The following is a 16921-nucleotide window of genomic DNA, read 5'->3' on the forward strand; positions in this document are numbered from 1 at the left end:
AGAAGTGTTTGTGACAAATATCTGAGAGATTTAATAGAATTTAGATAAAGAAGTGTTTGTGACATATTCTGTTGTTTTCTTAAAAATAGACTTTGTCAGTTTTTCCTTATATCGTGGCTTTCTTTTTCGTCTATTCTAAGTATGTCTTGTGGTAGATAAGTTCTATCTTATTATACTAAAGGCAAGGCTGTTTTGTCAGCCCTAAATCAATGGAAAATTGAAACCCTAATCTTCACCCAATAGTGTTTTGCCATATTTTTCTATTATCCAATAAAATTTTGACACACCTAGGTTTCCATTGATTCTAGGTTTACATGTTTACATGGCTTACTAGAAGGTTTGATGTCTATGATACTGATAAAGTGACAAATGGTAAACTAGAAACATGCATTGGGCCCAGAAGGATATATATTTCTTTTTTCTCAATTTTTTTTTCATTTGAGAAGTTTCTTTCTCTCTCTTCTCTCTTTCTCATACGCTCTCTCTCTCTCTCTCTTTTCTCACCATTGTTCATGATGAACATCAAGAACACCATGCATGTTCATCCCCATACCCAGATTCCGGCGAGCAACCACCGTCGCCGGAAAGTCCAATCACTTCCATCTCTTTTTTCCCTCAACCGTTCTTAATATCTCCCTGCCCTCACCATCTCGTCCTTCACCACCGCATCCACCACAACCTCCACCGCCACCTACAAATCAATCTCCGAATCAGAACGTCCTATCCGCTTCCGGTGATGCCGCCGTCATCAGAATCACGTTATTCTTCCTCTCAGGTAGGCCGAAAATCATCAACCCTAACCCCCAAATTTCAATTCCTCAAATTTTGATCTTGCATGTTTTAAATCCTCCATGAAATTGGATCTTTGTATGTCAATAAACTCAGGTGACTAGAAATTACCAGCTTAAATACAATCTAAAGTATGTCATCTGTATTCTTTGTGTTTTCAGGTCTGAATTGTGCAGAGGCAGTCAATTTTGCTCCAGCTGACTGGCTACCACACGGTTCATTTGGAGCTGATCTCTATAAGCAGTTTCACAAAACAACTGTCTTGTCTCATGAGGAGCTTCTTTGTGTAGTAGCCCAGGTTTGCACTTGATTTGAGTGTGTTGCATTTGTTGAAATAATAATATCTTGATGAAATTTAAAAAACTTAGATGGTCTGTAGTATGTATGTATTCATTATGATCACTAAAATGCGATCTTGCTATCGTTCTCTTTCTTTTGTCCAGCATTTTGTGTAGTTTTTGTTTTCACCATTTCCTTCTACAGTGCAGAAAACCTGGTACCATTTTTATGATTTATAATTATAATGAAATCATACTAGCAAACTAGACTAATGTTTTGCTATTCTATTTCTGTTGATTTAGGTTAGATTTAACAAGAAAGTAGGTTTGATGATTCAAGGTTATTATGTTTTTGAGTTTGATAAAATAGTTTATCTGCAAAATTGCACCCAATCCATTATCCAAGGTAGATTTTGGTGGTTTTTATTTTGAGGTTGGATTGTTTGTGTTGTGTGTCATGTTAGTAATTTTGTGTGTTGATATTGTATTATTAAAGTTGAAAATTTTGTGTTATTCCCCATTAAAACAGGGTTGGAGAAGTGAGATGGAGAGGAACTGGATTGGTTGTCCAACAATGATACTTAGTTCTAAGGATCCGAGACTGTATCTTCACTTGGCGCCGGAATTTGCTCACTACAAGGGAAATCACACTTATGTGCATGCGACAAGAAAAGGATATTGGCAGGTTAATTACTGCATATAATTTTTCCCATGTATAGTATTCTTTTTCGTAACCTTTTTTTGTTTTTCTTTTCAGTTTGATATGGGAGATGTAATTATTGATGGTAAATCCACCGGTATGTGTAGATTGCTATAAGTATAAATTCCAATTTATTTTCCTAATATTTCATAAATTGCTCTTAGCTTTGATTTCATTGGTTTGACGTTTTCTTATTGTCATTCAGGATATATTGTGTTGATGGCTGTGCGGCCATTGCTGACTCGGGGACTTATTTGTTGGCGGTTCGAATGGTATGAATAAATGGCCTGTAGATATAGATCGATATTTAGCTTTTTCTTTTTCTTTTTTTTTTGACAGTGGAGTTTGATAGATTGTTAGATTTGCCACTGATGAAAATTGGAAAGGAACTGTTAGATGGGATAATGACTACTCCTTTCTATTTCACTTTAAATTGTTTTCAATTTTAACATGTTATACTATATGCAGCACTATGATTGGTTCTTTAATGATACAGTGTATCTTTGTTGGGGGCTTCAAAAATTGAAAATTTGTATTCTATTGTTCAATTCCAACTCACCAAGTTTGCGAAATCCAAACCATTTGCAATTGTTTGCAATTGTAAAATTTTCGATTTTCAGTAACTGTGTTTTGTGTAATGGTACAGAACAAACGTGAACCAAAAGACTTGTGGCAGGAACCTTTGGTCCCTGCTTCTTCTTGGACACCATGTTTTGATCAGCAAAGTTGGGAACCTAATGGTATGTGTGTCTGAACTTTGAAATTTGACGATTATTATCATGATTCATGTCTTTGCATAACTACAATTACAAATAAAGAAAGGCTTATTGGTCCATTATGAGTACTCACAGTTTGCTTTCTTCTATTGCACTACTTCAATAGAGGGAAGTAATGGATACATTTTGGTTACTGCAAATGGTGGGATCAACCAACAACGGGTAGTTGTAAGTGGTCTTTGTCTGACTGATATTTTTTACGATGACGGTTTAGAATTATTTAGGATTAATTTATTTGAAAGGGAAAAAACATAACAAGTTTTGTCTTGAATGATTTTAGTGTCATTTGTGCTGATTATGAGTTGCAACAGGTTTGTAATGCTATCGTTGTTGGTTGCAGGTAGTACTAAGTTGAAAGTTGAAACTAATCTTTAAGAATATGTCATGGCAGCCATGGTTCTCAAGTAAGGATTCATCTCTTCTCCATTTTTATCTATCACTTCCTTTCTTACTATCTCAATTTTCATCAACAGTTTTCTTTTCTTCTATCCTATAACTCATATTAAACTAATGGTATGAGTGGTGTGGTTTATGAGAGTTAAGAAATTTTAGTTTCATAGAAGCCTTTAAGTAGTCTTTTCTATTATCCAGTTGCTTTCTATTTCTTGGGCTCAAAGTTTTCTTTTGCAACATCATAGTGTGTTGTAGCTAACCATCTATTTTATGCAGATAACAGGTTCACTTCTAAGTAATTTGCTAGATGTGGTTGAGGAGGTTCAGTTAGCTCGGGTAGAGATTAGAAATTTTGTCCATGCTAAGTTCATTTCTCATTCAGGTAGGCAAATTTCCTCTCTACTCTAAATGTTATACCATGTGCCAATGTCTTAAAAATCAGATGGGGGCAGTCATTGAATCGGTGAAAGATCTATTCTCAACTACATGTAAACGTTTCCGTAGGATTTAGCTGTTGAATCGAGATTTAGGCTTATTGTGTTACGTTCAGTATCTGAGAATTTGATTGAATGCATGATTTTCGTAGGCTCTGGCTTAAAGAGTGTGGAGATTTTTTGTTATTTAATTATCTATTATATTTAGGATTAGGATTTGGATGTGATAACTATTAGTTCTAAAATGACAGTGTATTAGGCATTTTTAAGTAGAATGGCAATTTCAACTTGATATGCATTATTTTGTGTATTTTATATTTGTTGTTAGTTCGTTACTTAAGATGAGTACTTTTTTGCAATTTTGTAATTTTGAAAATATTGACATGATTCTGGAACTTGGATAGAAATGCCAACAAGTTCTTCATATTAAGCAATCAAGTAGTGTTGTCCGCAAACTGGCGTGATCATCCCTTTTGAATTATTTTGAGTGGTGTTCTTTCGTATATATGTCCATCGTTTATTGAAATTGTTGATCATTTTGGATTTTATATACGGCAATTTCAGTTTGGTTTCATATTTAAGGTTTTGATTGGTTTTCTTCTGTTCTATTAACCGATTGGTGCTTATGGAAAAACCACTTAAAAGTTTGTTTTGAAAGATTAATTAATTATTCTTTTTGTTTGGGGTTGATCTTGGATAGAATCAACTCTTGTGCAGCAGACTATGTAATGTATATGCCATCATGATATAGTTTGTATGATAATTACGTTTGATATAGTTTTGGTTTGTGTTTTTTGTTCAACTTATGGTTCTTGGTTTGTGAGCTTAAACCTCTCTGCTTCTTAGATAATGAGATTGGTGCTTGTAAGTTTTGTGATTTGGTTATTAGTTTTCATTGCCATCTGGAAAATGGAGGCAGTGATAGGGATATCACTGTAGCAAATAATTAACTACTCTTCATATTCTTATAGTTTATGGTGAGAGATTTCAATGGACAATGATTAACTGCTCTTCAAATTCAGCCTTATAATATTTACATTGTTAATATTAATTCAGCCTTATGAGATTTGTTTTCAAACTTTCTGATTGTTAGTATTTTATGCATTTGCAATCCAATTTATACCTAATTATTTTATTACATTCTTTTTCATTGAATTTTTATTTTCCAGTTTTTTAATCATCATATTTGTTGTACCTCACGATTGCAGCTTTGTATATGAACTTGATAATTGGTATAATCTTTTTTACAGTTTCTTTTTATGAATGGCTTTGCAACTATTGAGAAATCGCGCCACATCGTCGACATTCAATTTGTTCTCCAATGCTATTCGCCGTTTCTCTTCTGGTATTTTCATTTCTCTTCTTTGCCACATTATTCATTCCCTCAATTCTAACATTTAGATTGTAATATGTGTATTTAAGATAAGGTAATTACACATGAATGAAAGAGAAACGAGTAAGGGAACAGACTGTGCCCATAACCCTTTTTGGATGACAAAACCAACCCTCTTAGAAACATTTAGATCAATATTCATGGTATCTTGTAGTATTGGGGGAAAGGAAATTAGGCAGCTTTGATGTTTACTTTAAGTTATGGTTCCTCATTAATGTTTTAAAACCCGAACCGGACATAGAACCGGTGAGACTGAGACCTCTGGGTCATGGTTCACATGAGTTTCACCCAATTAGAGAATGAATGCTAGAGAGTGTTGCTAGCACTCCTCTTAGGTCATTGCGTCTGACTATGCTGCTTTGTTTATGTCATTGTTTTGGCTTTGTAGCTGAGGTTTCTAACGGAATTCCCGAAGAGGCACGTGAGAGAATGTTGTATTCTGACATAAACTCACAGATTGGTAGTTGCATGCCTCTCTCTTCAATGCGAATTGGAACAATCATTCACAACATTGAGCTGAACCCGGGGCAAAGTGGAAAGCTTGTCCGAGCGGCCGGAACCAATGCAAAGATCTTGAAAGAGCCCACGTCACAGTACTGTTTAATGACACACACACACTGACATACATGTCTAATCCAAGAAGTGTCTGTACCTCATAGTGTATAGTCAAGTTTGAAGACGTCTGAACTACTCCTCACACTTACCACTTTCTTTTTACCATCCAACCCTTCTACTATTATATTTATATATATATTCATAGATATAAGACTTGAAATTGAAGGTCAAACATAATATTAGCAATACAAAATATCAAAGTTCACACTTACTTGAGTTAATTCCTTTAACTCAGCAGCCATGGATTGGTTCTCATGGCTTTCAAAAACCAATCTTGAGCCATCACTTGTATATGAGTATGGTCTTATCTTTGCACAAAATGAGCTTGAAGAAAAAGACATGAATTACTTCAACCATGAGTTTCTCCAAAGCATGGGAATCTCCATAGCTAAACACAGACACGAGATTTATGATATTTGATGTCCCCTCTCTCTATTACTTTCTATGGTGTTTGTCATATTATCTCCATCATATATTAGGAGGAGAAAGTTGCATTAGGAGACTATCCTACTAAGTTTGTTTGTTGAATTGCTCTCCCGGACATTTTTAACACATTCATTTTTTTGAAGGGCGAGTAACGAGAAAGAAGTTGGAAAGTTGTTATTAACTATTGTTGAGAGAATGTAGCAAGATTAGCAATGCCATGATGAAGGAGTGACTTGCAATGTTTTCCCTTAGCATTCTGATTTACAAGGTCAGTCCTTCGCTTCACTCCATTTTTTCTTAACTGAACATGAACCTTAAGTGTCTCATTCTTAGAAGGCTTTATTGGTTCACTAGGACATAATCCCTGCCTCAACCTTCATCTGGGAAGGAGAACATGATTACTTTTGTATGGGGAGTTTTATTTCCTAAGTTATAGTGTTTTCCAAAGTATCTTGAAAAACTATAATTCATTTTTTTATCCTATGCTTCATGTTTGCATTGATTTTGCTTGATTTTCTCTCGTATTGTTTACTTGCGACTAGATACATCACTTTTACAATGTATCTAAAAAATAATCTTTTTCTTATATATAGGATTGGAGGATGTAAAATCCAAAGCAAATCATTTTCTTCACACGATGGAGTGGAGCTGTGTATGAAAAAGAAAAGTTAAAAAAAAAATTTCATATACCTTTTTTTTGTAGAAGCTTTTCATATATATTTTAATATTAAAATTTTTCTACTGTATTTATTTTCTTCATTATAGAAGAAGGCCATATATTTTCAAGGATGGACGTTTAAGTCAAACCAGTTCTCTAAGCTAGCATTTGAAAATAAATTATCAGTTGAAGAGAATTCTATTATCCGACTAATTTGTAATTTGGAGATAGTTTGTATCAGAAAATCGATTACTTATTTGTACATTTCGTTTTGATTATGTAATTGGATATCTTATAATACTTAAATTGGGTTCAGAATATTGTTAATATCCTTATAATTTGCCATATACTATATAAGTAATTAGAATGTGAATGAGTTATAATTTGCCATGTGAAATTATGATCACTCCAATTTCATTTATGCAGTATTACTACTATATTTTGAATTCGTGAGATTGTGTTTAATTTTTTTTTGCAAGTTATTATTCTACTAAATTGAATATTATATATGACATTCTAAAAGATCCGTGCAATGAACGGGCCGAATAATAAGGTGGTTGTTTAATTTACCATGGTCAATAACATCCATGATTGATAACATCCATGATTGATATATAAATGGTGTTTCGCTAAACCCGTGCATCGCACGGGCAACCAACTAGTTAATATAAAACCCTTGGCATATTAAAAAAATTATAACTTTTTCAAAAAAAGAAAAAGAAAAATTAACTATTTTAAGTTTTAGCTTGAATTTTTTTTTTTTAGAATTTTTTTTCTCGGTGTCAGGTCTCGAACCGAGTTTTTCTAGACTGTGGAACAAGTCCTCAACCAAGTGACCTTTCGGGAGACGGACTTTTTTTTTTTTAGAAATTTTGTGACAATACAATTCCAATTCAAAATTTTATTTTAAAACATAGTACAACACAAATAAAATTTAAATAAATATGAACAACATGGACATTATAAATAGGAAAAAAGCTAATTGCATTAAAACAAATATTATACAATACACCAATAAAATATTTCAACAAACCACAATAAATAAAAAGACATTGTACCAAAAAACAAAAAAGACATACGACACATTAGTACCCCATTTTCTGGTACTTTACATAAATTTATAGATGACACATTTTGTTCTTAATAATAAAACTACACCATATTTTCTCCTTTTATTTTTTGGACTCAAACTCCATAATTCATCAATAATTCCACAAGCTATCAGTCACCACAGGCTCAGTAGAAGTTGAAGCAAATTCTTGATTCCCATACCACCTTTGAAACATGTTATTTCCATACACTACAGAAGATATATCACCATCAAAGTAATCTCTCACTAAAGAAAAATCTTGTTTCACATTTTGCTTTGAACTTGTTCCAATATTTTCATTCTCCATTTGCATCCTCAACATGGATTCTTGTTGAGACAAGAAACAATTTTGTGCTGGTTCAGCACCAAATTGTTTCGCAGAGGACGGAATGTTCATGGTTTCATTCTGAACAGAGAAGGAGTTGAGGACATGCGAAAAATCACCAAAAGTAGTTTTTGTTTCATTATTGAATGAAGAATCCATCAATTGAGGCAATAGAGATTCATTAGCATTTGATGGTCCTTCACTTGAAGAGTTAAACCTTCCAAGTTTTTTTGAATTACCATGCATTTTCTTTCCACAATTTCCCTTCACATAGACTCTAGATATAACCCATTCACCCTATAAAAAAGATAAACACATAATGTTAGTCGAAAACCCTACTTTTTAAAGTTTCCATAAAGTCTAAAAACTGTTTTAAATGAAAATTTTGTTTTGGGTAGTTTTTTTAGAAAATAATATTTTTTTTATCAAACACACAACACAATGTTAGTAGAAAGAAAACAAAAATCAATTTTTAAAGTTTTCATCCGTAAGTTATATAATTTTCTTTTCTTTTTTTTAAAAAAAGAGAATTTGAAAAGGAAAAAAAATTCTAAAAACCAATTTGGATTTTACGTTGTAACATTGTTGCTCATCTGAGCCGTCTAATTTAGAATCAAGGACCAAGATTAGCTATAGTTAACTTTAATAGTGTACAATTTGAACCGCATGATGTTTCATCAACAATCGTGATTGAAAATTGCATGATGTATTTACAACAGTGAATCCAAATTTGCCTAAATATTGTTTTAAATAAAAATTTGTTTCGAATGCCTTCTTTAGAAAATAAAAAATATTAGAAAAAGGAGTTTTATCAGGGTAGCAATCACATGATAACTTTCATTTTTTTTTTTATATAAAATTCGAAAACTTTAATTTTTTAATTATGAAAATCAAAATCACTTTTTATAATCTATGACAAATGGATTCAAGTGCATGTTTGGAATAACAAGAAGTTTGACAGCGGTGACACCAATATTCTGTTAAAGCTTTAAAGTGTAATTTTAGGCAAAATCACAATAGTACACAATAATTATATTAAATTTACTGTCGCCAACAAATGTTAACCTTTAATTAGAGTAGAAAACATATATTGAAGAAGAAAAAAAACCAATATAAAAAACTTATGAATATTACCGTTCCTTGTTTGGAGAGATTCTGCGTAGGAACTGTGTTACTTCCCTCTAATCTGTATTCATGCATGACCCAATTGGTTTTTTCACCTCTTGGAGCTCTTCCTTTGTAGAAAACCAGTGTTTTCTTCATCCCAATTAATCGATTGCCCTTGATAATCTCTTTGTCTTTGCCAGTGGCCTTCCAGTATCCAGCATTAGTAGCCCTGTTTGTCCTTTGACCGGTTGGGTATTTTCTATCCCTCACACAGAAAAAATACCATTCTGTTTCTCCAATTTTAGCTGACTCTTCAAAAACCAAAAATAAGGAAAGCATAATTAATCTATAAAGCACCAAAATAGACACAGAACACAGAATTGACACATCAATACTGATAATAATTTAAAAAAAAATAAATTGATTGGATTTAAGTACATTTATTAGTGTGTTGTCTGTGCAACTCCTGACACAATATGATGTGTCGGTGCTACATATTAATTAAAAGAAAATATACAACCATTAATATGATAACAACTAATATTTGCTTATAAAAAAACATTAAACTCACCGGCCAAATCCCATGGTTCACACTTATTCATATCTATCTCTGCGATAGCTAGAGCAGAGAAGCTATCATCATTAACCTTGTTGACAAGGTATTGATTTATAAGCTCTTCATCAGTCGGATGAAATCGAAAACCAACCGGAAGTTTAAACTTTTCATTATCCATTTTATGTTTTAAAGCATTATCATATGGTCTCATCCTGCACAAAAATCCTCTTTTTCATCAAAGAAGCAAGTTAAAAACTAATTAGAATAAAAATAAACATATAAATTATAGTTTTGTAAAGTCTTGGTAAAATAAATGTAGGATACCAACCTATCAAAGTTTGAAATGGAGTGAGATGGGATGACGAAAAAAAAAATGTTTTAGTTTAGTGAGTAACTGAAAAGCAGAAAAAGGAAGAGAGTGAATGATGTGAGAGAGTTTATGTTGATGAAGATATTGAATCTACAAAACTCCTTAAATAGTGATATTTTGGGTATGCAAAATGTGGCTTAGTAGGAAAATTAGGGAGGGTTCAATGTTTCATGCTTTTAGTTTTTTGTATTATATGATGCATGGTTTTGTATTTCAAAAGTTGAAAGGTGAAAATTGTGAAATGATTATGAAAAAAATTAATAATAATAACAATATTAACAATAATAATATATCAAGGCGTGTTGGTGTTCGACATTGTCATGACACTGATAAATATTATTACAATTAATGTACTTAGAGTCATATTTAGTGTGAATAATAATAATACTCTTGCGAGACAGGTTACCTACCAAAGCAAACCTGGTTACTCGAGGGATCTTATCTGAGGCGGCCCATCATTGTGTTTCTGGCTACAGAGGGGTTGAGTCGGCTCAGCACTTGTTCCTTTCTTGCAGCACTTTTGGTGCCCTTTGGTCTCTTGTCAGTTCCTGGATTGGCTCTTCTCTGGTGACTGCTCAGACTCTTTCCGATCACTTTGCTCAGTTTACAGGTTCAGCAGTGGGTCTTCGAGCACGACGTTCTTTCATGCAGCTTATATGGCTTGCTGTTGTGTGGGTTGTATGGACCGAAAGAAATCTCAGATTGTTCAGAGGCTCAGCAAACTCAGTGTAGCATATGTTGGACAAGATCAAGACTTTTTCTTACAGGTGGTTGAAAGCGACGAGTAGTACTTTAGCTTTGAACTGTCATAGTTGGTGGTATAGTCTTATGCTTTGTCCGGGCCTTGTATAGTTTCTTTTGGTTCTTGTATTTTTTGACTCTAGTGTAACATTATCTGGTCGTTCTTGGCACGTCTTGTGCTGAGAAGACTTTTTGTTTATATATATCTCATTTTGATTTGTTAAAAAAAATAAAATAATAATAATAATAATAATAATAATATGATGTAAGACAAACAATATTTAATTCATTACGAATTTGGAATCCCGAGATTATCTTAATTCACGCATCTTGTGACATATGAGGTTAGTAGATTAAGATCGAACGGTACAAAAACAAACCATTGAATTTTTATTTTATATTCCAAAATGCTAAGCTTAAATTAGGATCGTTCAATTTCAATTAAACAGATACGGATGACACAATTGCATAAATATTGTGCGGAAGCCCAATTACAGGGGAGTCGGATCCGGATATCTAAAAGCACAAAAGGTTAAATATTGAGTTCCAAGCACTTTTATTAAAATGAGATTCATCACCACTCAATCGAACTGATGCTTTTGATGGTTAGAACCCTACTGTTTAGATTGTCGTTTATTGATTAAAGAACTTATGCTTTTGATGGTTAGAACCCTACTGTTTAGATTGTCGTTTATTGATCAGAGAGCCCACAGTTTGATTGAGATGTATTCTCTTTACCCACAAGCCCAAAATGGAACGTTTTTTGTTTGTTTAATTGAGATTCTTGTGAACTCAAGTGACGACTACCAAGTCACGTTGAACTTCACTGAAGAAAAACTTATCATGCATCTTACAAACTCACACTTTCGATAATTAGAACTCCAAACTTAACATATTATATTATGTGTGATAATGAAATTGTCAATGTTAAGAGTTTTTACATTGTCAATCAATCGTAATCGTCAAATCATAAAAAATATTTGAATATTATATTAACACACCTTAAGTTTGGAAAATTATATGGAAATTAATTTCTTAAAAAAGTTTCAAGACAATGATAATTTTATTTATTTAAAAATGGATCCTTTTAGTCCTCAAATTATAAAAAATTAAGGAAATGAAAACATAACAAGCCATGCCATGAATATACTAACTAACTCTGATGAAAACCAAAGATTGGAAACATGATAAGAAAAAGAATAAGTAGCGTTCCCAACATCGAAACGCTCAAACAAATCCATGCTTTGATCATCATTAACGGTTCCAACAACGTTTTATTGCTCAGAAAACTTGTCTTAACAACATCCACCTCACTCGTTGGTCTTACTGCAACTTCAACTGTCACAAATTATGCACACCAACTGTTTGCTCAAATCCCCCAACCAGACACGTTCATGTTTAACACCATGATTCGTGGTTCCTCTCAGAGTCCTAATCCGATAAGAGCTATCTCATTGTATTCTCAAATGCACCAATGTTCAGTGAAGCCTGATAACTACACTTTCCCTTTTGTACTTAAGGCGTGTACTAAGCTTTTTTGGGTTTATACTGGTTCAGCGGTTCATGGTCGGGTTTTGAGGTTTGGGTTTTGTTCGAACACGGTTGTGAGGAATGCCCTTTTGGTTTTTCATGCTAAATGTGGTGACTTGAATGTTGCAACTTCACTTTTTGATGATTCTTGTAAGGATGATGTGGTTGCTTGGTCTTCACTCGTTTCTGGGTATGCGAAACGCGGTGATTTGAAGTTTGCGCGTGAGTTGTTTGATGAAATGCCTGATAGAGATTTGGTAGCGTGGAATGTGATGATTACTGGGTATGCTAAGCAAGGGGAGATGGAGAATGCAAGGTTGCTTTTTGATGAGGCTCCGGTTAAAGATGTTGTTAGTTGGAACGCGATGATTGCGGGTTATGTTGTTTGTCAGTTGAACAAACAAGCGTTGGAGTTGTTTGATGAAATGAGTAAAGCTGGGGTTTGGCCGGATGAGGTGACATTGTTGAGTTTGTTATCAGCTTGTGCTGATTTGGGTGATTCGGAAATTGGTCAAAAAGTACATGCCAAGGTTATGGAGATTAGTATGGGAAAGTTGAGCACGTTGTTGGGGAATGCACTCATTGATATGTATGCTAAATGCGGAAAGATTCAAGAAGCGCTTCATGTGTTTTGGTCAATAAAAGATAAAGATGTGATCTCATGGAACTCGATCATTGTTGGATTGGCTTTTCATGGAGGTGGTAAGGAATCACTTAGTCTCTTTAAGGCGATGTTGAGGACTAAGATTTGTCCAAATGATAGCACATTTGTTGGTGTTTTGGCAGCTTGTAGTCATGCTGGAAAAATTGACGAGGGTTATAAATATTTTGATATCATGAGAAGTGAATATAAGATTGAGCCAAACATTAGGCATTGTGGTTGTATGGTAGACATGTTAGGACGCGCTGGACTTCTAAAGGAAGCAGTTAAGTTCATCGACTCCATGAAAATTGAACCTAATGCAATTGTTTGGAGGACTCTTCTTAGTGCTTGTAAGGTTCATGGAGATGTTGAGTTGGCAAAAGAGGTCAATGAGAAGCTGCTTAGAATGAGAAAGGACGAGAGTGGTGACTACGTACTCATGTCAAACTTATATGCTTCACGAGGCGAGTGGGATGGGGTTCAGAAGGTAAGGAAGTTAATGGACGACAGCGGTGTGACAAAAAGTCGTGGGTTTAGCTTAGTTGAAGCATGTAATTGATGAACATCGGTTGGTTGTTGATGCAACTGTGATTTTTAAATTAGTTGTAGTGCCAATTACAATTGTCACAATTTTGAAATTGTAGAAAATTAGAAAATAAATACATTTAATGTTGCTATAATTGCAGCCACAATGTAACTGAAGAGATCCCTGTCATGCTAACCAATTGATGTCTACAGATTAATGAGAGTTCTTAGACCGTTTTTATAGTCATGGATATGATAATGCATATATCATCTGATAAATGAGATCATTAACCAATTATCACAATGATTCATGTCTAGTATTTAAAATATGTCTGCTGGTACTTAAAATATGTTTGAAACTCTAACAAAGACATATGTTGTCTCTTAGAAGTAGAAGATTATGGTCGTCTTTGTACTCACGGAGTCACGGCTAAAACAATGGTTTGATCGGTGTCCGTTCGACAAAAATAAGGGAAAACAAATGGGTGCCTCAAAGTTCAATGCATATTAGTTTTTTTCTTGTTTTTGTAAAAGAGCACCGATCAGGTCAACATCTCATTTGTAATGATGAGAAAGATCATGAAGTTCTTCTAAGGGGTGTCGTTGGTCATTGCTAGAGTTTCGAGTGAATTTTAAGTATTAGTCTATCGGCTTATTAAAGAAAAATGTTTACTTTGATGATGGCAATGCCACAAATGTTTACTTGCTTTCCATTTCAAATTTCAATGAAATATATGTAATTGTGTAAACACTAGCATGGAAAATTTACTGATAAGGAGCTTGTGAATAAAAGCCAATACAATTATGCAGACATTGAATTTCAAACAGAAAGATAAACATAACACATTAATAGTACATAATTAGATCCCTCACACACACACACACACACACACATTTTCCTTCAATGATTACAAATAGACATGCAAGTAATTCAAATGAAGCTAAAGTAAAGGTACAGTGAGTTTAGTCTGGTTTAACGTCTCGATAGAACAAGAGCAGACAAAATGATTAGAATTATGAAGAGAGGAATTGCAATGAAGGATCCAATCATTGAACCAGATATACGCTCACAGAAAGAGTTATATTGTTGACAGAAAGCAAACCAATTTGCTTTGGTATTTCCTTTGTGTGCTAAATAAACAATAGATGCTGCTGCTGAAGATCCTGCTGTCAATGAAGCTAGCATGACCTGCATATATATAGTATAGAGTTAATTAACCATCCATCGGAATCTAGTAAAAATGTTTGGTGTGTTGTGTGTGGATGTTGTAAACCTCCTTTTTATGTAATAGTTTGGTCTTATCCGACAGTTGATGCTATTACTCACGAACCTCTCGCCCACCTTTGCCCTGATAATTAGTGAGTTTTTGTCTTCCGTAGGACTTGGGAGTTGAACCCTGAGGCCAGAGATTCAATTGGAATTGTGGCACTTCTCTCAAGATACATGAATTCAATTCCCACGAAAGACAAAATCTCGCTGAATTGTCTGGAGGCAGAGGGGGGTGGCATTGGTCGCCGGATGGGGCTGAAAAATTATTATTTATTTTGACCATCTAATTAAGCTTGCCACAAAAATGTGGTTTAAGATATTTTATTATTCTCACTTTTAAATCCAAAACTGTCACCTTATTTGTAAAAAAAAAGGCTGTTATATGCATTGAATTTTTTTTTATTCACACATTAATACAAATATAATAATTGTAATTAAAAATTAGTACCGTATCCAAGATAATCAATATAACCCTAGTCATTCCTGCACTGCTCCTTATGATATGCAAGATGGAAAAAGGCAGAGAAAGAATCAAGTAGCCACTTGCAATTGCACTAGCAACTACAAAAAGTCTGTTTAATTTCAATGACAAAATAAAAAGAGATTGGGTTAGCATATCAATTTTGTATTAAGCTCAGCTAAAATGAGTAATAGCTCACTATAAGTATATAGAATATAAACCACCAATTTTATTTTATTTTTGACGTTTATTATATTAGACTCAGCTAAATTGCATTGCCTCTGTCCCGTGAACTTAACTCAATTGGCAGAACATTGTATTATATATACAGGAGAATTTTGAACTCTAGTCATTCCACTTATTCACCTTATAAGGGTGGAATTTCTAACCGCTAAACTACTTGGAAAAAAAAATTGCGTTGTCTATGTTGATCAGTCCATTAAAAAAAAAGATAGAGAAGTAACTCACATTAAATTATTAATTAAAAATAAATTCAACAAATTGATTAAATACAAAATATATACCTCAATGCTGGAAGATCATCATACTTGGCCCTAAACCTAACAAATTGAGTGAAAAATGGAAGTGTCTCATCAGTGGTTCCCATTGCAATAGCACTTGCTAAAGTGGCTACAATCGCAATCAACCTTAGAATAAAATCAATTACAGCCACTCCTCTCTTCATTTTTCCATTTTGGTTGGAAATCTTTTGTTCACTAAGTTCAACAAAAGTTGCCTTCTCCATTTTTCCTAAGTAGTAGGAAGAAATATTTAATACTTGAAAGAAGTTTAAAGGAATATAGAATAGAATGTGATAGTGTACTTTGAATGGAAGAATATTATCTATTTATAGTCATTATCTTCATATTCATCCATATGCTACATATAGTTTTGGTATATAAATTAAGACATCCACATTCATAAACTATTAGTATTAGTACCTAATCAAAACAAACAAATCCACTTATTTAAAATAGTGCCTTTCCATGCAAACACAACATATATTGTTCTTTCATTTTGAAAAGCTTTTTACAAAAGCCAGCTTTAATCTATATTATCTTTTGTTGATATTGCACCTGCCGTACTTGCTCTATGTTCTAAAATTAATATTTTAATGGTCTTTTTCATCCTAACTCCACTAAAATGTCCATAAACAGAAACTTACTTTCTTTCCTAAAAGAGTCAAAGGACAACAAATCAATCTCTGTAGAATAAAATAGCTTCATTGTATTTTTTTAGTTCATCTGCTATGACTTTTTTTTTTTATAAGTCTTCTATGATTCCTTTGAGCAGTTAATCCCTCAACTTTTTACTTGTTACAATTTAATATCTCTATCACTTTTAATTTATTTAAAGGCAAATCGGGGGCACTAGTCAAGACTTAAGAATACAGGTGTAGAATTTTTTTTCTTAAAAGTTGTATGGTCAAACAGTTTAAAAATCTAAATTTTGATTTTCTCAATACATATCTTTTACTTTATTTCACTTTTTAGTTACTTAACTTAACTAATGCATCGGGTTGGAGGAAACCGAGCCAAGGTTGGTACAAGTGTAATGTCGATGCGGGATTCCACAAACAGCTCAATAAGACTAGCACGGGTTGGTGTTTGCGTGATCACATGGGTCGGTTCGTATTTCGTACTAGCGGAAACTACTTGGATGGATGGAAGTTGCTCCATTGTAGAAGGAGAGTCCATAGTCTTATTAGAAGCAATGAAGATATTGGAACAAAGAGGCATGTCTCATGTTATCTTTGAGACGGATTCTAAAAGCGTAGTGGATGCAATTCATCATTTACATGTTGGTAGTTCTGAGTTTAGTTCTCTTATATGTCGTATTAAT

At 33.5% G+C, this 16921-nt stretch overlaps 4 protein-coding genes across 5 annotated transcripts; 2 read left to right on the plus strand and 2 right to left on the minus strand.

Annotated features, from left to right (window-relative positions):
• Positions 1–529: 529 nt before the first annotated feature.
• Positions 530–6791, plus strand: LOC123888710. 2 transcript variants are annotated; one of them, XM_045937849.1, is made up of 11 exons: positions 530–775; positions 951–1087; positions 1597–1752; positions 1825–1864; positions 1973–2039; positions 2414–2507; positions 2884–2947; positions 3213–3318; positions 4621–4715; positions 5948–6072; positions 6398–6791. In XM_045937849.1, coding segments are annotated over exons 1-6 (639 nt in total). In that variant the 5' UTR covers positions 530–537; the 3' UTR covers positions 2415–2507; positions 2884–2947; positions 3213–3318; positions 4621–4715; positions 5948–6072; positions 6398–6791. The 2 variants fall into 2 exon arrangements, with proteins under 2 accessions (XP_045793805.1, XP_045793803.1); XM_045937847.1 differs by having other exon boundaries at positions 1973–2947.
• Positions 6792–7664: 873 nt separating this feature from the next.
• On the minus strand, positions 7665–9751 carry LOC123891617 (NAC domain-containing protein 92-like). Its single transcript, XM_045941522.1, has 3 exons — positions 9556–9751; positions 9012–9295; positions 7665–8174 (listed from the first exon to the last, which is right to left on the minus strand). The coding sequence occupies exons 1-3, from the start codon at positions 9749–9751 to the stop codon at positions 7665–7667; spliced, it is 990 nt and encodes a 329-aa protein (XP_045797478.1).
• A 2009-nt stretch (positions 9752–11760) lies between these two features.
• On the plus strand, positions 11761–13596 carry LOC123889735 (pentatricopeptide repeat-containing protein At5g15300). Its single transcript, XM_045939221.1, has one exon. The coding sequence runs from the start codon at positions 11836–11838 to the stop codon at positions 13381–13383; it is 1548 nt and encodes a 515-aa protein (XP_045795177.1). The 5' UTR covers positions 11761–11835; the 3' UTR covers positions 13384–13596.
• Positions 13597–14214: 618 nt separating this feature from the next.
• Positions 14215–15858, minus strand: LOC123891306 (casparian strip membrane protein 3). The gene is made up of 3 exons (XM_045941142.1): positions 15604–15858; positions 15068–15191; positions 14215–14538 (listed from the first exon to the last, which is right to left on the minus strand). The coding sequence occupies exons 1-3, from the start codon at positions 15822–15824 to the stop codon at positions 14323–14325; spliced, it is 561 nt and encodes a 186-aa protein (XP_045797098.1). The 5' UTR covers positions 15825–15858; the 3' UTR covers positions 14215–14322.
• Positions 15859–16921: the final 1063 nt, after the last annotated feature.

The sequence above is a fragment of the Trifolium pratense genome, linkage group LG6 (assembly GCF_020283565.1).
Source record: "Trifolium pratense cultivar HEN17-A07 linkage group LG6, ARS_RC_1.1, whole genome shotgun sequence".
Lineage (NCBI taxonomy): Eukaryota > Viridiplantae > Streptophyta > Magnoliopsida > Fabales > Fabaceae > Trifolium > Trifolium pratense.